The 22,393-nt window shown below is 41.6% G+C and overlaps 1 protein-coding gene across 1 annotated transcript in view; it reads right to left on the bottom strand.

Moving 5' to 3' along the window:
- Window positions 1-1,771: 1,771 nt before the first annotated feature.
- The window catches only part of trip4 (thyroid hormone receptor interactor 4), a 63,749-nt gene continuing 43,127 nt past the window's right edge, over window positions 1,772-22,393 (bottom strand). Inside the window, exon 13 of the mRNA XM_053864749.1 lies at window positions 1,772-2,178. Within this exon, the coding sequence (XP_053720724.1) occupies window positions 2,114-2,178 (65 nt within the window). The 3' untranslated portion in view covers window positions 1,772-2,113. The remainder of the gene's footprint in view (window positions 2,179-22,393) is intronic.

Raw genomic sequence — 22,393 nt, 5'->3', positions numbered from 1 at the left:
GCCCCGTGCCATTGTCCGGGTAAACATAGCCCGAGGTGGGAGCGTCGTAATGACAGGAGTGGCATTTAAAGAGGAGGGGGCCAGGGTCAGGGCTACATCTGGGGTCAGGGGACTACAGCCAGAGAACACGACAGGAGGCTTCGACAAGCTTGAGGAAGTACTTAAAACATGAATTCATTCCGCATAGGCACTGCAGATACTTAGCAAATTTTTTTTTGGACACGTTCCATTCCAATTTGATGACTAAATTGGCTACGTATAAACACAATTTTTATGATTATTAAAGTCATTACCATCACGAATGTTGAAAGGTTTTTATCAAAACTAGGTAAGCAAACCTCGGCTACGATTTACTACGTTGCCAAGTTACTCACTTGCTGGCACGCCAGAGTCACCACGCCTGTGATAGCTGTGGGTGACACGGGTAATAAAGACAGCAGAACGCACTCACCCTTGAAGAGCGAGTCACTACAGAAACATTGATGGAAAATATCTGCCTTGAACCAAGCACGTGGAGAAAGAAAGCTGCCTTCCGAGTCATCTGTGAACAGACTGATGATATTGAAGGAGCCACGCAACACAATGAAAACTGTGTGACCTCAGCTACGAGGGAGAAAATCATTCGCTTTTCACAGACTCTACTGAGACAAGTGAACCTTCATGAAATCATGTCCTTGAATTCAACTTGAAAGTGTGCTTAATTAATTAATTCCTTTTTGTATCTATTAGTGCCAGCATTTAAGTACATGAAAACACCAGTTCAGATATAAATACAAGCACGCCTCGCTGCCAACTTACACCTGTCATGTCCTCAGTTATAAGCTCCTTATAAGTCTTCCTCCTCAAAACCTTTGGTCCTCCATTGTCTTTCCTCTCTACGAGTAACATGAACGACATGAACCATTGTGCGAAAGATGAAAACAAATTTTCAAGGTCTTGGACACGACTGCATTTGGTCTCGCTCTCATCTCGGAATCCGACGTACGAGATTTGGGATTTTTTTTCCAAGACCAATCGAGATCTGAGCTACTCTAAAGTGTACTCTAAAGTGTACTCTAAAGTGTATGAAAATTCTGATTTCAAAAAATAAAAGAATAAGGTCAACAATAATTCAAATCACAAAATTGAACATTCACCGACAAAATTGAACGTAAACATAAATACAAGTTAAATTACCACATATTTTAACGTTAATGTTTCAAATGATCACTCCTCAGTGTGTGTGTGTGTGTGTGTGTGTGTGTGTGCGGTGTCTTGTCACACACTCAAGTGCCTGAGCCTCAGATTAGGTGGTCTTGACTACAACACTGAAGATCCGATGACGTATTGATGAACAACCTCACCTTAGTGATAGATGATTAAAAATAACTGAAGGGCGGACCCCAGAATGACTAGCATTTACTGGTGTGAAAAAAATGAAAATGGTCATGACACGTGTCGATCTGGTCTCAGAAGCCACAAATGCAGTGTGTCTGAGAGTCGCAGGTGCTCGGTGCGTATTGTCTTCACAGGAAATCACGTGTCTGACGCAGGAAGAAGAGCAAGCTGCTGCGTTAAGAATTTGAAGTGAAACCCCTCGGGTTGACTCATTGGTTAGAACAATGAATACAGAGTTGGAAGTCATAAACTAGGAATGGAGCAGCACGCGGATCCATTGCAAGTCGATTTGGATAATACTAACTAGGTGTTGCAATACCTGCATATTCGGTTGAAAACACTGTTCAAGTGTCACACTTGGCAAGTCTCTGACTAAAGGGCATTCTTTCATTTCCAGATGAAACTAACATTATTTATGAGAAAGGAAATCTCAAGGGGAGCAGCAGCATGCCTTGTGGGACGTCTGTTTGTGTAGAAACAGATGTCCCACATTAAAGGAGTGACCGTGTGTGTGACCGCTCTACCTCGAGCCCGCAAGAAATCATGTAGACGCTCCCTGATACAGATTTTATTGTCATGATTCATGTATAACAATGCAAACATGATTAGAAGTGTGTAATTGTCAAGAAAGCACTCTGAACAACAGACCATGCCACAGAGAGTGAAGCCCCACGCCATGTTCTTGTGAAATGTGGCCCTCCAGAAGGGCCGGTCCTCCTCCTCTCCCTCCTCTGCGTCACACTGCAAGCGGAGAGACCAGCCCCTTCTTGGCACCCTGGTGGTACTGACTCTCCAGCTTCCCTGTGAGAGAAAGGGTGAGAGGAAAGGGTGGGCGGGGAGAGGAGAGGAAAGGATGAATCAAAACACCATCAAAGGGACAGCGTGACCTTTCTGAGAGCTCAAGGCCCTCTGATTAGAGGCAGCCTTGGGTAGACAGGCCAGAGAAAGAGCAGGCGGAGAGGGAGACTTGATTCGACGACTCGTCCTGCTTTGCTGGTGCCAAAATATCTGTCTGTGTGGAAGAACAAAGGCTTCATGGTAACAAAGCAAACGGCAACATGCGGCAAACACCTCCAGACTCAAGTGGAGAAAGGAGTTTCACTTCTACAACATAACCTTCAGCATGCGCCTCTGCCAAACACGCTGGGTTGGAGAGTTTTTTATAAAAGCAGAGCTTCACATGAAGCCTGTGAATTCAAACAAGAAAGTGTGGAGAGAGATAGTAGCACGCAATGATTTATCTCAGCTCAGATATTTATGTGTCAAAACTCATAAAAAAGTCAAACGTTGACAAGGGCGTTCACGGAGATTTCAGGACTGGTTGGAATTGGGTGAACTTGACATCAGATACTGGTGGAGTTCTGTCGCTTTATGGGTTTCCACATTGGCACGAATGGTGGCTCACGCACATAGCTCTGATCCAAACTTAATAGAAACTGGAAAACACGACATTATGAAACACAGTAAACATTCGAATCCGTAAGACGGTTTTGAAAAAGCTCATGAAACTCGGGAATGCTGCTGACCTAAATACCTGCTGGAGTTGTGGTGAAGACATTCACCACATTTTCACAAGTGGTGCGAGTTTGAATGCCGACTGGGAATTTGGTTTTGCTGTGAGCCAACACAATTACTGAGTTGTGGAACTTGTTTTATTGGACTGATCGCTTTATAAAGTCATGGGAAATTAGCTCCTTGGCTGAGCGGCGTGCTTTTCTGCAAGTATTAATACACTTAGATCACATGTCAACACATTTATCTTCACCCACCACACCACCATTATTTATCTGAATTCTCTCATGCCGTCCACTTTTCCTCTGCGACGCCGACTGTGGGTGTGTGTTGACAGCAGCCAGTATCTCCGCAGTGAACTCCACATCCGTGGGATTTCCTCTCACGCAGCCTTGTGTCGTCTATTTTTTATCTGTTTCTCCCAGGAATGCCAGAGATCACTCTGTTCCATCACCGGCGGCAGCACGTTAGCAGCACCTGCTCAAACTTGCTGTTTAGCATGCTGTCATTTTACAAGCCATAAAACAGTAGCCTCCATTGTTGTGTGGAATGCTCGGGCAATAAAATGCTAATCTTATACACGTCAGCTCAGATGAGATTATTTATAGGGCTGAGAGACAGCTGAGAACTCCAGAGAGGGATTTCATCAAGTCTATTTATATTCATACTTCAACTGGAGCTGTGGTGTGTAAATAAAACCTTGGCAGCATCTGATGTGAGCTGACCCTCTAATCTTCCGCAATTATCTCTTTCCTCTCCAAATATCGAGGTTGTTTTGCAGCGCAGAACAGAGCCTGTTGGGTATTGATGAACTTTGCTGACCCCGTGATCCGGGTCCTCAACTGCCAAGCAAATAATAAGCCAGTGTGTCTGTGTAACAGAGGCCTCCCGCGCGTCAAGCCCAGGAACTATCAGTCTGTTTTCCCCCTGGCTGAGCCGAGGAAGAGAGGAAAACAGGCAGGGTTGGTGGTTGTCACTTGTGCTTTCTTTTCATGTTGTCACGTTATGGCTCAACTCGGTGGGTAGCTGCAGCATAAACAAGGTGTTTAAGAGAAGTGCTGTTTGCTCACCATTTCCAAGCCTGTCTGAATGCTGTCAGTGTATGCGCTTGCTGGAAGCAGCCGCTATCAAGGTGTGGAAACACCTCTGGAATATATATATATATATATATATATATATATATATATATGCGCCACAAAAAGGTTAATGATACGTCTTTCAGGGGGGAGGTCAGAAGGGCTGTTTTGAGAAATGAGGCAGACACGAGAAAGTCTATTTCAGGGTACTTAAGAGGGTTATAAATAAGGAATGCTCAAGTAGAATTCACTTAACATGCAGTTGGAATGCGCTTTTTCGCGTGTTTGACAGTCTATCCAACTTATTCTTTAATTCAAATTCCACAGTGCGCCCCGCCTCTTGCCCTGTGTAACTTGTACTTGGATCCGGCCCTTGGTCCCCATTAAGGGAATAAGTGGATGATGGTGAATGTTTTATTTACACTTCAATGCTTCTAAAGGAGGTTTTCTCTTCACTGATCTCACTGCTTGTTGTACTGTTTATGACTTCACATCCTTTCTGCTGTCAAACTGCCTTATTCACTGCTTTCACACTTCCCCTTCAATCATGCTAGTCTGCGTTTCGCCTGGCACAGACCCAGGTGGCTCCTTTTCTGAAATTGGATTTCATTTAAATCCATTATTATTAATAAGTATTTTTAGATAGTCAGCACATTTTTTTTCTTTTCAGAGCGTACCTCTTGGTTGGTAAAGCAGGTTGTGATCACTGCAGATTTAATGGGCAACTGACTGCACTGTTGGGGTTATGTGTTGGGCCCAAGCAAGTATGAGGAACAGCAGGAGCCTACTCAGGTATATGAGTGGGTGATATATGAAAACAGTCATCTGTGTTGAGTGGAAAGATGGGAGGCAGAATGTTGCCACAGGCAGCTCATTGATGCTACATTGCTGAGCCGTTGTAGTTGTCGCTGTGCATCCAATGCCGAATAAAGTGCCATATAAAAGACAAAATAAAACAATGAAAGGCCACAGAATCTCACAAGATCATGAAAGTGAAACAAACCAGGAACAAAATACCACAAAAAGTACTCAAGATAGCACAAGCCTGCACATGGGGCTCATTTTCACCCATATTGTGATATTTCACCCAATATTATTGCCTCGCTTTTATTTTCTTTTTTTTATCACTCACTGCAAAGAAGGAGAAATGAGAAAACCGTAGTTACGTTTGTAAAGACGAAAATCGAAGACACTGCCCAAATCTTGTCACTACTCGAGAAAGTTCTACTGAAGCGTGTAAACAAACATCATCTCTTCACATACCTTTGTACGAATAACACAATCAAGATGCACACTATGAAGTACAGATGTCACTGCTGCGTCTCAAAAAAAAAAAAAAGAGCAATTGACATTTTGTCTGATGCAATTCACTAAAATTATTTTAATTACTATACCGCAGAAAATCTGTACTATTGCCTTGTACAAGAAAAAAAAGATTTTCAAAGTAGTTCTGCACATGTATTTATAATTCATTGCCACGTGATGTTTGCCCCAGAAGTGGGCAAAGTGCAGACACTGGACGTGACCGAGCAACTCCATGCCCCCAAAACGTAATATGACCCGAACATGAATCACAAATGAAGTCATTAATAATTCCTGGGTTTGCTGCGGCGTATCAAGCAATAAAGGTTAAACATATTGGCATGCGGGAGCCCTGAAAATGCCTGAAGTTTGAGGAGTGCTGTGCACACAGCAGCATGAAGAGACAATGTCAATGAGACATCTGAAAAGCACCTTTAAAAAGCTGTCAAATAAGGGACAACACGAGCAGGACGGATGCTCTTTGGCAGCCATCTGCAAACTAAAAGAATGCACAATGCCGTAAGTGGTCTTCGCTGTCAAAGCTGTCATGGAGAGTTGCGTGTCTGCTTGTGTGTCAGACTCATTATATTCGCCAGGAAAGCCATTCCAGCAGCGTTACATATTCCATGTGTGAAGGCGACTTTTGTTAATGGCTCTGGAGCTGCTGAGCTGTCGCATTTCAGAGTCATCGGTGTGCAGCCGCGAGAGCTGGAGGGAAGGAAAGTGAAAGGGAGGTTAAGGGAGGAAGGGCGGGGGGTGAATGAAAGAGTGGGTGGAAAAAACAGAGAGACAGCAGAAATGAGACAGAAGGGATGAGGAGAGGGACGGCGAGCAAGAGGGCTGCAGATAGAAAGGCAGCGGGAGAGGGCTGAGCTAGAAAAGGCTGCCCCATCGATCGGCTGAGATAATTTCCCATTGATCGCTGCACTGTTTGGAGATTGCTGCAGAAAGGTTTATGACTCACATGCTACAAGCTCGGCCATAAAATAGGCAGAGGTTGTCTGCAGAGGACCATCAGAACCCACACTCAGTCTTTCACTCTACTTGACAACATCATTACCATTACCTGCAATACACAAAGCTAAAGGGATCTGGATGGGAATCAAACAGCAGCAATCTAAAGAGCGTTTATGAGGCTGGAATGGATGTCCACCGAGAGGCTGCTGGACATCAATAACACAGCGCCATCAGCCACCCTGCCGTGATAATACCAAGAGTAATTGGCTGGTTTCATTTCTGTGAAAGAGGCTGCCTCTACGCCCAAGAATGAAAAGCCATATTTCTGAATCCAATCTTTTTATTACACACCAGTCCCAACACACCAAGATAATAAACCCCTTACAGCCTTCCACATACACATGTTTAAACACCTTCTCATAGCGGAGCGACAAGAGGAAATTGCTCAATCTAATGATACACAAAAAGAGAGAGTGAAAAGTGGAGCACTTCTCAAATGGAATACAGCACCAGCGCAGCTTTCTGTTACAGTAAATCCCACCGGGATGCTGCAATAACCAATCGGAGGGATGATGTAAGGCGAGGCTTTGCAAATGAACTCATAAAGACAGAGATGCAAGGGACCAAAAGGCAAGCGTCAGTCAGTACAGCCAAAGATAAAAGCAAGATATTAAAACGTGACCTACATTCTAAACTCAACATTTCTGTGTGGAGGTAGTCCATTTCCTCTGGGCACTCTTGTTTGATGGTTAACTGTCAGTAGGCGTGTGTGTGTGAGTGGTGGTCTACATGTGTCTGTGTGTACGTAGGATCCAGCCCCCACGGCCCCATTAGAGAGTCATGGAGAAGATAATGAGTGGAAGAATTCCACACTCAAAGGATCAAATATCGTCCTTCTTCAAAACCCACATAGATGCACTCCTGGCCATCAAAGAAGGGCAGTTTCCTTGAGGTTTTGCAAAACACGTTCATCACATAAAACAACATTTGGATAATCGGCTCCGAATTCAATGTTAGCTCAATTGAAGTCCTTGTATCATATGACCTGAGCCCACGCATTGTATTGAAAGCTTTTCATGTCTCACATATTTCTGAACTTGCGGCATAAAATCCACACGCATCAATGGTCTTAGGTGGGTGTGTAGAACTCATAGTGTCACAAGTTGAGGGTTATTATTGGCTTTTACGTTTTAACCTATAACACTTGCGTCTTCCCTTTCAAAAGACACTACAACAAAAACAAAGCGGGGAACAACAGACCCTCACAGGACGATTTGCTCAAGGCTTGTATGAACTAAAACAAATGTAAACCTGTTTGGTCACTCTACAAAACCACCAAAAGATTTATGAAGACACCACATGGTGGTCTGCATCTGTCAAAGGTACAAGATACACAGCAGTCAGTGTCTTTGCTGCTATGTCTATGTAGTAATGTGTGACTACAAGTGTGTTTGGGAACTTTTTCCACAACCTGCATGAATGTATTCTGATCTTAGATAAAACATTCCTGTTTACATGACACTCTACGATACCATCTGATTCAGATGTGCATTTTCATGCAGCAAGCATTTAATCTGAACAAACTACTGTGACATGCGCAGTGCCCTATAATCGAGCATAACAAGCACAAAGAACAGACTCTTGTGCTACACTACTTCCTCTATTCACTTGTAAACAAACCTCCATCCGTGATCAAGCTCACAACTCATAGCAAAGAATACTACGCTGTTCCACTTCATTAATACATATACTGTATATTTAAATTACTGTAAGAAGAAGCACTTTTGTTGTCAAATTGATATACAGTAAGTCAAATGCTGATATTGTTTTCCAAAGATAGTTCAATAATGCTATTATTCATAAGTGCTTCACACATGCTGGGGAGGTTTTTGATGCTGGATTCATGTGCTTGTGTTTCTCCCAAATCAAAGTTGCGACCATAGAATACACAATCTTCATTTAAATAGGAATGTCCCCATAATATTGTGCCAATTATAAATTGCAACGTTGATAAATCAGGGTCTCACTGTACCAAAATGTCTCATCTATGATGCATTATTAGGACATTCAAAAAACATTACAATGACTTTATAAGTCATTATAGAAGACATTAACCTAGTAATAACAATGGCATATACACTGGACTGAATGACAAAATTGTAATAAAACTCAGTGTTCTTTCCATCTTCTTCTAAATCTTCTGAAATACTGTTGTGTCTCAGTCGAGATGGTGTGGACAGTGTCTCTAACTGTGGCCAATACATCAACATTTTAAAAGACAAAGATGGTGTTGAGAGGCAAAAATGTAATTTCCACATAGGACCGCAGTGGTTAAGAGGGGTTACAATCATGCATGGTCATGACAACAACTTAATTTAAGTATTATCAGTGATAGACATAACACACTGAAAATGTCCATGCTAAAAAAAAAACAAGGATGACACAACACTACTGCCATAAATTATGTCTTCAAACAGCCTTATAGACGCACCACAATGTCTTATAAATGTACTAGATATGATCCAATATAGAGTAGACCTCCACAAAAATGTGACCTGAATCAGCCACAACCTGAGGTTTATAGGTCTCGCACAAGTCTAGACTGGGTACACCATTTAAATCAGCCCCTTAATCTTACTGACCAGCGAGCCATTGACAGAAATGCACTCGCCATTTCCCGAGCCTGTTTTATCGAAATCTAATTATCCATCACTGCTGTGAACTTGACTTCTCCAGTCAGGCAATTTACTTGCTGAACTTCAAAGGGTGTGTATAAAGCTACTCGGTGTAAAATTGAATAAACCACAATAACATGCAAGTCAGCTGAGCTCTGCAGTGGTGCTTGTCCCCATTACACACTCAGTCACTACTTCCAATGCCCACGGCAGAGGCAGAAAATTCTCTTAGCCGTTCCATCTCTCTGCAATTTACACAGGATAGAAGCCGTGCAGGCAGTGTGCTACTCCGCAGGTTGAGAGAGGGGTTGCTGCAGTGCATTACATACAAATGTATACTTGCACAGCACAACCTTCACCCCCAGAATAAGATTCATATGACAGCACCAAATCAGTCATCACTCTCATTGCCACAAATGAAGGGCAGAAATCTACCAATGACAAGACTCAGGATTAGGCTGCAGCTGTGCAATAAATTAGCAAATGAGTATTTTACCATATATGTTTTCAATAATGTGCATATTATATTACGGCTACACAACAAAAAATGACATTTCACGTATTATTGAAAGACAAAGAGGTGTCCTTTTTCTAATAGCTTTAAACAAAAAATACAAAAAAAAAAAAAAAAAAAAAAAAAAAAAAAAGAAAAAAATCAAGTATTTCCCCTCAAGTTCAAATGATTGTCAGAAAGTGGCCCCACATCAGTGATAATCATACATAGAATGCTATTTGTCAGCTCTCATCAGCTTGATCACATGGTGGTGTTGTATGGGAAATGTATCCACCACATGTTTCTCTGATTTGCTGAAAAATCAGAGAAACAATAAATACTCAACATGACTGAGACTTAGTGACTAGATTTATGACCCCTTAGGTTCTTACATGAGCTCTATATGTAGACTGTTTTATACAGTTGTAGTAGACGTGTTATATGACTGTGAGTGAGAGAGAGAGAGAGACCGAGCATTTGTTCTAACATAATTCTGTCCCGAGTACCTATAGCTATACCAGAAGTTATTGCTACCTTGGTTACAACAGTGGCGAGTTTAGATGTGATAACTGTGCAGCGACTGGCTGGTTTAAAAGTTTCCTCAAGGTAGACAACCTACGAACTACGCAGAGCTGTCACAACTGCCCGTCCACATTTTTATCCCATTTACATGGTGACGCCATCATAATAATGTAGCCACACATGCGTCGGCTAGCCTACGATCCTGCAGCGGCTCCATCGCGAGCATCCAGTCTGGAGCCATGGATCCAAAACAAAGGTCAACCTCCCTGCCTAGCTTGACGCTACTTTCCACCGATGAATGTGTGGCTACATTATTATGAGCTTAATATCCAAGAGTAAATGCTCCTGTACTTTTGACACTTTCTGACTCTACACACTTCTGACTTTGTGCTGACGTCATTCTCCAGCTGTTGCGCGGGTGACGTTGGCGTGTTGAGTGACATTAAAAGCAGAGTTTGCAGATTGTTGTAATTTAAATGCAAATAATGCAAATAATTTTAAAGTGACAGTTGGAAAACAACTTAGGATGACTAAAACGTCCAATAGATTTTTACTGACTAGAACACGATGAAATCCAGTGTTTGAAAACATGCACCAAGAGTTCAACTTTCTCAGGGAAACGGCATGTAAGGGCAGGAATTTTCCGTTTTTTAGGAATTCAATGTACTTAAAAAGGAATAAAAAGACTCCTGCTTCATTATAAGCTGAATAGGGTTCATTATAACTGCAGCTTAGCAAAATCCCCCATTCAATATATTCCTCCTTTCCTTATCTGCCCTGGGCTTAGTTTACCTAAAGCTAAAGTCATTCTGCATGTGAAATCAAGCTAACAGCCTTGGGCACTGCACCAAACTGAATGCGAACCACCCCTCTGTAGCAGTTGGAGAAGAGCAAAAGAGGAGATGATAACTTGCCTGGAATCCACTGTTGCTGTTAGTCACACCTCATTTACATTCCCCTCCTGCGCTGTCTGTGCTGAACTGGTGAATTTACACGTGGACAGATATGGCGGCGTAAGCGACGGGTGTTTCGAATGAAACTTTACGAGGATGCATTCGGACAGGGGGAAAAAAAAGGCTTCCTCCATACTTCAGCTTGTCCAAACCTCAGCGCCTGGAGCTGTTTTCGCAGACATTGAGAGTCTGTAATGGCTGAGTGATTTCCCCAACCATCGTCACACTGCTAGAGGCTTAAGTCACGCACATGACAGTTCGTCACAATACGCCGGGGAACCAGTGTCTGACACTACAGGGACGGCAATAACTCTGATTGCAGAGGTTGCACAAATTGGAGATGATGTTTTGTTCATTTTCCTGTACACAAAAATGTGGCGCAAAAGAATACAAGATTGTTAAAAACTTTTCAGTTGAAATTCAACATTGAACTATGTTACTTATCCCTTACTGAATTTGACTCTTAACATGACAGCAAATTCCACAATAACAACAAAAAAATAATAAACAATAATAATCATGAAAAATATTAGACATATTGGGTGAAAGCTTCCCCCGGAAGCTGCCACATTAGCAATCACAAGGGTATTTTCTGAGATTCTAAATATTAACAAGTCTATCAGCAATCTAAAAAAAATGTGATCTTTATTATCCAGAACTGAGAAAATGCATTTTGTCATATGAACTTGTGACATTCCAAGTTAAAATGCGTAGCAATATATAATGTTAATCACACTGCAGGTTTTAAATGTAAAAAAATGGGGGACACTAATTGACAACTTGAACATACAGCTGCAGTTTATAGAAACTGCTAGTGCAAATGATATAGGACAAAAATGACATCTCACTTACACATATAATAGCCTTCTGCTAAACCTTACTAGAGACCAGGGCTGCAACTTCAAGTACGCTGTGTAGAAGTTTTAGCTTGTCAAACGCAGTACTGGCGTCTTTAAATCAGTGAAATATGTTGTAGAAATAAAACAAGTTCTGTGAGAGTCTGGCAGAAAAGCCTCAGATGTGTTAGACTACCACCCTTGTTTCTCCATGAGAATGAGCGCTGTTGGGAGTATATGGCTTTTTCAAAGTCACCAACTGCAGCTTTAACGTATCAAAAACAAGAAGGAAATTGGAGGAACTGCAAATGTACATACACATGTTGCTTTTAGCTCCAAACCAAGTAGGACTGCTTGAATGTCAACAGCTTCAAACACTCAGCAGGCATATAGATTTGCCTAAAAATCACTTAAATAGGAATAAAACAGCTGCACTGACTGGACCATTTGAATTGTTGGAGTGTTCAGAAGGAATAGCAGCAGCAAGCGCATGAGAAAACCTGCAGTTGTAGCTCTGTAACTCCACTGTTTAATTGGCTTCTCGGCGAGATTAAAATGGCTGGTAGGGCAATGATAAAAGAAGTGCTGTTAAATGTTGAGGGAGAGGAGATTAGATTGACACAAATTTATATCAAGACCAGGATTATGCCGACAAAAAGCCCCAATCCAAAACATCTCCGTGTCCATCAAAACGTATTCTGGCACAGTTCTCTCGGCAGTTTGAGGTCACTGAAAACATTTACTCAAAAAAAAGTGAACTCACGAGTCCTCTGGTTATTATTAATGCCAAACTGAGGAGACTGTGTTCTTACAGTTTGATTTACGATAGCACTTTATTCCAAATGCCAAACACCCGACTTTTAAATCAAATGTAGCGTCCTTCCTCAAGGGGGTTGTTAACGTCCACAATGAATTTAGAGAGAACAGAATAAGAACTCCTGTTCGTAGCTGCGGGCGGTGGAAACATAAAAGCTTTATTTCTATTTGAAGAGCGACTTGCTTACGAGCTGAAGTAGATTCTTGAAATCATCAGCTGTTATTTTCTTTGATGGTTAAAAAAATGAATTATATGATGAAACCAAAACAGCTTCCGATTCCGGGGCATGGTTTCACAGAATATATTCGGTGAATACGCCAAACATAGACTCTTAATGAAAGGTTGTTAAATATTGCCCAGAGCTTTGTCACCTTGTTTTTCCAATTATCGCTCACAGTTTTCATTTTCTGCCACGAAGATCCACTCATCATGCTGCTCTGGTGGTTCTGCAGCGAGAACAGCTGCAGGACAATTTTTAAGGAGCATAAAATCCTGACATAAAGAAGTGACTTATTGCAGCCACTCTAAAAATATGGACGTATAATACATGACTGTGTTGCAGGCTTCTCAGTAGAATTTAGAGACCTGCCTGAAAGTTGAGAGGCGTGGAGCGACTCGCTCAAGTTGGTGAGTCAGACATTGTGAGGGGAATTAAGATAACAGATTGAGATGAGGTCACCGTGTGATTTAATACATCTCTATAAAACAAACTATTTCTAACATTCTAAGAGTCTCTGCAAACTTATACTATAGAGAATAGCGCACATATAGTGTTGGCTTGAATCTTAAGGTAGTATAGAAGTACACAACATTCAAAGACTTAATGAGATTGTGCTGCATTTAGAAAACCAAAATGACTTTGTTGGAAAAATTACATTCAGAAAGTCACTGCACTAGAAAAAGCAGGCCAAACCTAAGTGATCAGAAGTGCGCTGTCACTCTTCCAGCTGCACATTTGACCAGAGCTCTTGTTATTAGTGAAAAAAAAAGTCAATTTTTCAATCATGTTGCTGTGTTTACACATCTGTAACATGGGGAAGGTAAATATCTGCTGCGCTGCTGACAAAGTGTTAAGCAGCGGCAAGTGGTGCAAACACAGATGGATGTGTTCAAGAATGAAGAAAAGCAAAACGAGACAGTAACTTGACTTCCTGCTCTATGTCCAAGTAGCTCAAAAATGACGGAAGGGTGGAGGTCAAATAGTACTATTAGTAATCAGTAGTCATGAACTGAATTTAAAATTTGAGGCTGAAGCCGAATGTAATTTTAAATGCTAGGCCAAATACTGAATAATACCGAATATCCAATGTGATCGAGATTTTTTTTTTTTTTTAATATTGCATAAATAATCGAGAAAACATCTGCATGCATGTTTGTCAAAGAAAATTCATGTTTAGATTATTTGAATTTTTGGACATTTCTTTTTTTATGCTTTAGATTTTAGAAATAATAATAATAATGATATTTTAAAAAACAAACACAATTTTGTTACAATACAATACAATAGGCTGGTAGGCACGACAGAAGGCACTAGACAGTTTCGTTGAACACTTATCATAAACTGCAATTGTATTCTTGCGCTCAAGCGAAAACTTACACAATAACGGTCGCAACCAGCCGCGCAAAATACTTGACAACGTTGTCAAAAAGAAAAGGAAATGATCGAATAAATGGGAAACGTGTAATAAATGGCTCGGAAAGTCAAAATCATTTCAACTTGGGTTGAACCGCTCCTGTGTGGTCACCAGCCGACCGGGAAGTGAGTCATGGAGTCAGTGCTGTCACCGCTGAAAGTGGAGGATTGTGTTGCCAGATTTTTCCACAGTGCATTTTTGTATTTAAAAAAAAAAACCACATTCTATTACATTATGTTGCCAAGGCTGCTGTGCACGATGTTTGATCACGTCACACGAATGTTCGGCGCATCCCAAGTTAAAGAGTGAACTGCATCAGCACATTTTGCTGAGCTGAGCTAAAAACAGAGCTCGAACTGGGTTATGAAATCTGCTGTATGGACAAGGCTCAGGGTGGAAAGCCACAGGAGGTATCAAGCAAGATGTTGCTTCGTGACTATTCTAGAAACACCTCAGAGTTTCAAACAATACATGACGTCAGCTTTGGGATTTGCCAATTATGTCCATTATACTATATATATTGACTGTTTTGACAGTCCTATATTTAGTTTGGTGAAACCATATATATCATTAGAATGCTGCATGAGTAAGTCTTTTTTCACACGTTATGAGAATATGGAGCATTATATATCCGATGTCGCCCATTGTGGGCAAACGAAGTGTGATACAGTGTTATCATATAATTCACACTTTGACACATCTCCATTTCATGCCACCCTATTTATAATTCATCCTTGGAGACAAGAAAATCTTGTCGGGTATGACACTCTCGGGTACGGGGGGCTTTTAAAAGCTACTTAAATCTTCAGTCGCCACAATGTCAAAGGGACAAAATATAAAGTGTAGCCCACTTTTTTTTTACAGCCGCTGCGGGACTATGAAAAGGTGAATGCAGGCATGTTATTAAAAAGGGTCCTTATAGAGTGGCCGCGGCCACATCTAATTAGAATGTAAATGTAGTGTGGGCTGAGGATAGATCACAGAGGATAGACATTGGCATTTAGATTATGCTAAGACTAGATTACTGATGACACTGTGTGTTGGTGAGATAGCCTTTTGGAGAGCTGCTTGGCAACTGACTAATTGTGTTTCACCAGCAGCAATGAATGCTGTTACCGTTCCATCGCTGATAATTAACAACAGAGGAGAGTGAGCTATGCTGCGATGTGCGCACAATACAAACAACCCAACAACAGAGGAGCGCAGACCCGATTAAAAAACAAACATGGGAATGTATGTGTTCAAAGGCAAACACTGTGGCCACCTTGTTCCTCTTGTAGTTAGTATGAGATTGAAAGAATGAAGAGCTTATTTGCACTAAGCCTCGGCTCCAAGCTGCTCAGACCAAATCCTCTCACCTCCTACAATTCCTCATTGGGGGCATGTGCCACAAACAGAGCAGCTAAAACCAACCAAACAGAAAACCAAAGACAGAGTGGAGACTGGGGAGGAGGGGCGGGGGGTGAGGGGTGAAATGGAGAGAACAGAGGGAGAGTGAGTGCAGAATGGAATAAAATTTGAAGCTGATCTGGTGCACTGCATTCTGAGGAGGCAGGATTTGCATATCTGTGCAGCAGTGCAGAGGGAGAAATGTGTCGGTACTGACAGAAAGCTGAATATCTTAAACCTCTGCTGACACCCCTGCAGGCATTCCATCCACACATACCAAGAAAAAAGGTACACAGACTCACGCACGCAGGTACACACATGACTAATGTGAGCACACACACACACTTGATTTGAGGTCAGTGTTAGACGCACCGTGAATTGCTTTGTGGCAACACACTGATGTACAGTTGGGCATGTTGCAGGCAGAAGAACAACATTTACACCTGCAGTGGAGGAAACCAGCCAGGCAGTTTTTCCATTTTGATTCATGGATATGTATGTCCTTACATACATGGTCCACCAGCAGTGGAGAGAGAAACAGGAATTCATGAGTGGGGTCAAACGTCCAAGTTTGAATCCAAAGAGTCAAATATTACGCTGGGCTTGATACTCAATAAAAAGCTATTTTAAAAAATATCTGGAATTGGAGAAAAAGAAAACTATTCCACCAGACTCTGAGTGGCACTTTCTTGGGTAGAGTGGAGTCTCACATCTCACTCTGGTTTAGGAACATCTTGGCAGCCTTAGGTCAGAGCAGGCAGACAGAATGCTAAAGGGATGTCTGAGATACTAAAAACAAAAAAACAACGCTTGCACAAAACAACCACTTCAAATAATGAGAAACACATCTGTTTCTTAGCCTCAGCACTAGACAGCAGAACATTTACACAAGAGGTGTGAAAGAAAACCTCCGACTTGCTTTTTTCAAAAACATGTTCAGGGTATTCAGACTCCTTCAGACACTCAAATCCGAGGAAGCCACAATTGGCCAGAGTATGTTGATGTCGTTTATCATAAAAAGCCAGAGGGGGATTAAAATTGGCTAGTAAGAAAGACGCCAACGACAAACCGGGGAGCCCATTTTACTCGCCTGACATTGTCTAATAACCAGTGTTGTTTGTGATTAATCTTACACTGCTCGAGGATTTATCTATCACTTTGCTTCATGTGCTGCTGAACAGCTCAACTGGGAGAAGCAGAGAATATAAGCCCTGCCAGGGTTAGTGATTTCACTCCCACTGCAGATGATTCTTACTACAAAAAAGCCTGTGTTGCTTCTGAGTGTGGGTTGGCAAGGAGCTGCAGACAAAAAAACAATAACAGCTGGGATTTTTCAGACCAAATTATGATGCCTTTTTTTCACCGCTTTTTTCAACAAAAGCTTTTGCACAGCATTTTGTTTTTAAGTGTCCTTCAGTTCCTCTGAAGTGCTCGAGTCGTCACAGAAAACATCCAGGCGAGCCAAAATCAGAGAGATGCTTTAGATGTGGGTCATCTAGCTCTGCATTTCGCAGTATCCAACTGAGAAAGAACAAATGAATGTCAGGGTTTTAATGGAACATAGAGTGTGGCACGATCACACAAGCTGCCCATATGTTCGTCTTTCCTTTTCAATGCAGTTCACAGCCTGTTAAGATTATTCGACCATTCTATATCTCAGGAAGCCTCCTGCTAGTAGTATGATCAAATGGTTTGCAACGCATTATGGGATTAGCATAGACAGAGGAAATGACCGACCACAGACAGAAGTCTGGAATGACTGTTGGAAAAATTCATTCAATAACAAACGGCAAGTTTCCATGCTAGGAACTTTATTTGTCTAAAATAACTAAAATTATCTTCTCCCACCAAAATTGCCTATAATCAAACTATCACTCTGGTTCCAAGGATATAGAGCGCTAAATGTTCCAAGATCATAATATAGCAAGAATGTCATTCATTCACTCCATGGTTAAACTGTGTCATTTTTGGACTGTGGGGGGAAACCCACAAACAAGTGGATTCAACCCATGGGGTTGATGGGGGGAAAAAAACAAGACAAAAAAAACTCAGTTGGTCTCACATCACTTCATTTTGATCCAGAGACTCAGAGTCGACCAATGTAATTCTCAAACGTTTCCTGTATTAAAATAAGTTTAAAACTATGATCGTGAACCAAAGTCCCCCAAACTCTCCAGTGACACGGCAGTGTGGGCTGTCAAACGCAGTGGAGCTAGAGAGCGTGGTGCGCCATTATGGTCCCAACGTATTCATGCAAGTCCAATACAGCGAGTGTGTTGTGTGTTTATCGAATCATCGATGCAAAATTCTCATATATATATATATATATATATATATATATATATATATATATATATATATATATATATATATATATATATATATATATGTATACACAGTGGTACACAATCCGTTCCAGACGGCCGTTCGAGAAGCGATTTGTTAGAAATCTGAATCGATTTTTCCCATTACAATGAATGGAAAAAGAAATAATGCGTTCCAAGCCTTAAAATAGTCTTTTGTAGGAGTGGATTTTAGTGCATATTATGGTTTTTATGGCTTTTTTCGGGGGCGTTCGAGTTCTGGATTTGCGTTCAAAATCCGAAGCAAAAAAAACTCGAAATTTTTGTTCGAACTCTGATTTGTTTGAAGTCCGAGATGTTCGAAAACCGAGGTACCACTGGAAATATATATATATATATATATATATATATATATATATATATATATATATATATATATATATATATATATACATACATACAGTATACAATCAATAAAAAGACACAGACAGTGGAATGTGTGCCCATGATTGTGACAACAGCGGTTATTGTGTGAACAGTGTGTCAGGTAAGAGGGGACAAGCTCTTTAACATGCCTGAGGCATGATGGCATTGATCCAGCGGCCCTCACCCCATCCGTCTCCCTGACACAGCTAACTGGATTGTTCATAAAAATGGAAATTGAGAGGACGACCATTTGAAAACATTACCTGCACCACACCAAATCTGTTGCTGAGGCAAAGAAACGCTGTCAGTGGTCAGGAGGTCGACAGGAGCAAGGGCGCGGGGGAAAGAGCTATTTCCTGATTAACACTTGCCTGTCACCGCCACAGTCATAGCACCTGAAGAGGTTGACATTTTAAAAGAACATTTGGTTCCTACTGAAGCAGGTGGGCCGGAGAGACTGAAAATATGCCAAAACATGCAATTAACTCAGTTTAAAGCATCTTTGTTAGGTCACCCACGCTCTTTGTCACACGGCAATTACCGCCGCAGCGGTGCAGGCATGTGCGACATGATCTGTGCACACACAGCGATACTTGTAGTCAAGTTCAAAAGTGAGAAGGGGTACACTTATACCATTCTTTGAGCCTAAAAGAAACGACTTGGAGGAGAATAGTGATACCCAACTGACATCTGTTCAGGTGAATAGTACAAACATCAGGGATAGCTAAAGGTAATAACTAGCTAGCTACAGTTCAACCATATAACAGTGAATCCAAAGAGCAACGATGACTACAATTACAAACAACAACAAATGTGTGAGACATGAAGAGGCTCATTTGTACAGACCCAGAATGACAAAGTAAGAAAACAGTGTTAATGCTCCTCGATTCATACTCTCACCATGCCAATATTTAAATGTTTACTCAATATGCAAAAACCTGGAAATCATCTCCAAGAATAGCTTGATACTTAATCAATGTAGCTCACCTGCTGTTTGTATCCCCCGGCAGTGAGGCGGCTTATACGGCAGCAGATGCCATCGATTTTTCTCAGCAGTGGGGGAGGAGTGATGAAGAGGAGGCAAAGGTAGTGACGGAGGTGTTCAGAAAAGCTCCACACTTTTCTGGAGAAAGTTGTGTTAGTGCCTGATGGAGACTGATGAATTATGCAGCGACGTCAGACATTGTGCAACCTTCACTTCCTGCAGGACTGCATTGATAGCCCAGAGCCGGACACAGAAGCATCTTTATGAGCGAGGGAGGATATTCTAATCTTGTCTGTGTCAAAGCGGAGCGTGACAGGGGCATGTGTATTTACTTCACCCAGCTAATAGGATCTCTGTTTGCTGGAACGTGTAAATATTGATGTGATTTGTGATGAGCTGTGGAAATACAGCGGATCATAGATGCGAAATCTAATTTCACAAATCAAAATGCTTGGTGACGTCTTATTAAAGACTTATTTAACAAATAGAAATGATAGCGAATACGTCCATGTATAAGTCATCAATGGCTATACACTCATTTGGTTACACATGAAACGCTAAGGCAGAAAGAATGTCTCTGAGATTTCAAATACACTTTAGTCTGTCTGAGGAAGAATCCTGTTCCAGGGTCATGGAGGGGTGGAGAGGCAGCGGACTCCCTAAGCAGGACAGCAATTCTTCAAAGGGTTTAACGCCATCACCATGGTGAAAATAGTGGAGAGCTAACATCGCAGCTCTCAGAAGAATGGTAGAATATATGTTAATATCGCGAGCCCACCACTTTGGTAATGTTGTCTGTGCGAGTTTGAAGAATGCTTGATGCACAGAGCTCCTCAAAGACCATCAAACAATGGACAAAAACCTGAACATGCATTTTTGAAGACCAATTGCAGGACTAAAAGGGGGTCACATGCATGACGACAGGGCGGATTGCTTGATGATCTTGACAAGATTTTCAATAAATATTAACCTTTAATCCTGAGCAGGAAATAAACATCGCACATGGACAGCCATCCTCACGTGATCCATCACTTCATATATACTAACTTGAGTCCTGCAAGCAGTGTTAGTGATCCTGTCATCCAGTTACTATGATGTTTCTTTTGGGATATGTCCTGTTTTCCTGTGATGCGTCGCCTTATCACGTATGATCAGGCAGAATTTCAGGCTTAGTGGATGAGCTTCAAGATCGGCGGTGGCTCAGAATCTAAATGTGTGTGCTGTGCTGTGTTCAGATTATTGGGGCGTACCACAGACAGGCTTTTTCACATCTCTTCTTGCGGGGTCTCTGACAGAAAAAAAAAATAAATTAAATCCTAATGTGTGTGGCCCCCTCTTAAGGTAACAATTTGTTTTGTGTGCTGTCATACCATGTGTTGTGATGTCAGTGACTGCGATTACTGTGTGAGAGAGGCAATGCTAACGGCATTGAGATGCTCGTATAGTTTATTTATATCAATGTTTTTAACACTCTAAACACCCTTCAGAAGGATGACTGGGGCAGTTTATATGCACCCAACAGCAGCTGCGCCTCAAGTTCTGCAGTGAAAGAGTCTGGTTAAATGGGTCAGTAATTTTTAAGATTAAAAGTGGATCGCTTGCCCCTTAGACAAAAAGCAGCAGAGCCCGCTGTGGCAGATGTGTGTGAGAATGTGGGAAGACGTATTGGGCTGCTGCCTGAGGCTGCTGCTCATGAAGAGAAGAAAGCTAGCGGCGTTTCACGGGTCACTGCTGTTAGTGGCTTTGTGGTTCAGGCCTGTTCACGTTGAATAGAGTCTCTTACAGCCTCATTAGAGACATAAACGATTGAAACAGCAGTCATTTTGGTTGAAGTGTAATATGATAAGAATACACTTTATTGATCAGGATTAGAAAGGAGTGAATTGATGGAGCGGCTGTATTCATAATCTAGTAATTGAATAGCCAAGGCTCTGCAGATAAACTGACTCTTGCAGGCTGCATCAAAGATGAGTGAAAAATCTGGGAATTTTATAACCTCACAGGAAACGTTACAGAGCGCTGCAGTAGTGCTTGTGTGATTCTGAGGGGGTTGCTCTTGGGTTCTTGATCACGCCACCTCTTCAAGAACAAATCTCAGTACAGAACTGGTAGCATGAAGCAAAAATAAAAGCATGTGATGTGAATGGAAAGAAACATCGTCTGCTGTGACTCTGCCTGGTCCACCAACATGTAGTCACTGACCACGATTTCATGGAATGGAGAATAGCTCGACTGATGGAAAAGCTCGGTAAAGATTTGAGGTGGTTTGTCCTGATTTACATGCATCATTGAGTGAACCGAATGGTGGAGACACAACCTCTCGAGTCTGTCCGGTCCAACTGTATATAGTTGAACTGTCAATAGCAAGAGCTAGCGGGGAGACGCATTGAGACATCTAGGTTGGACTTGGGACTCAGCAATTGTGTTGAATTATCATGATTGACTGATATGTATAGTTAACATTATATGATATATTAAGTATATAGCAGTAGGTTTTTAACTGAATTTTTATCTCCGAGAAATTCCAATTTCTATCCCATAATCAGACTAAAGTGTCAACATGCACTTTGAAAGTCTGATCCTAGCTGGCTCAAGGGAACCTTTTCTTCTTCAGCTGTCATCTCACTGTGGTCAATTTGAAGATGTCTCAAAAAGATATAACAGTTAAGAGCTGACTGTAAATCTCAGGGTGAAAACATTGGTGCCTCGGAAGGATCGTGTGATGACTGAAGTAAAAACTGAAATGTTGGTTCAAGCACACCAATGCTTTTTAGACAAAAAAAATGAGATGAGAAAGATTTGCTAGGTGAACTCACTTTACCCACTGAATCCCGGGCACACTCAACAGCAACCCTCCCGAGTCTGCGAGTCTCTCACTGACTGTCAATACTGCTGCAAAAACTAGATTTTCCATCTCTTCCATCTTGACCACAGTATGTCTCTGCTGGGAGCCAAATAAAATGAAATGGCAAACTCACTAGATTTTTCAGCTCACTCAAGTAGCTTGGTTTTTACTTCCTTGATGAGTAACACCACTTTAAGTAAAAGCATCTGCTGAACTACCTGCAAAACAATGTGAAAAGATGTAGCTAGTTTATTTTCCTCAACGTTACATTGGCAACAACATATATCAGCA

Source organism: Synchiropus splendidus, chromosome 5 (genome assembly GCF_027744825.2).
Source record: "Synchiropus splendidus isolate RoL2022-P1 chromosome 5, RoL_Sspl_1.0, whole genome shotgun sequence".
NCBI classification, from domain to species: Eukaryota; Metazoa; Chordata; class Actinopteri; order Syngnathiformes; family Callionymidae; genus Synchiropus; species Synchiropus splendidus.
This window is presented reverse-complemented; position numbering and strand designations above follow the sequence as displayed.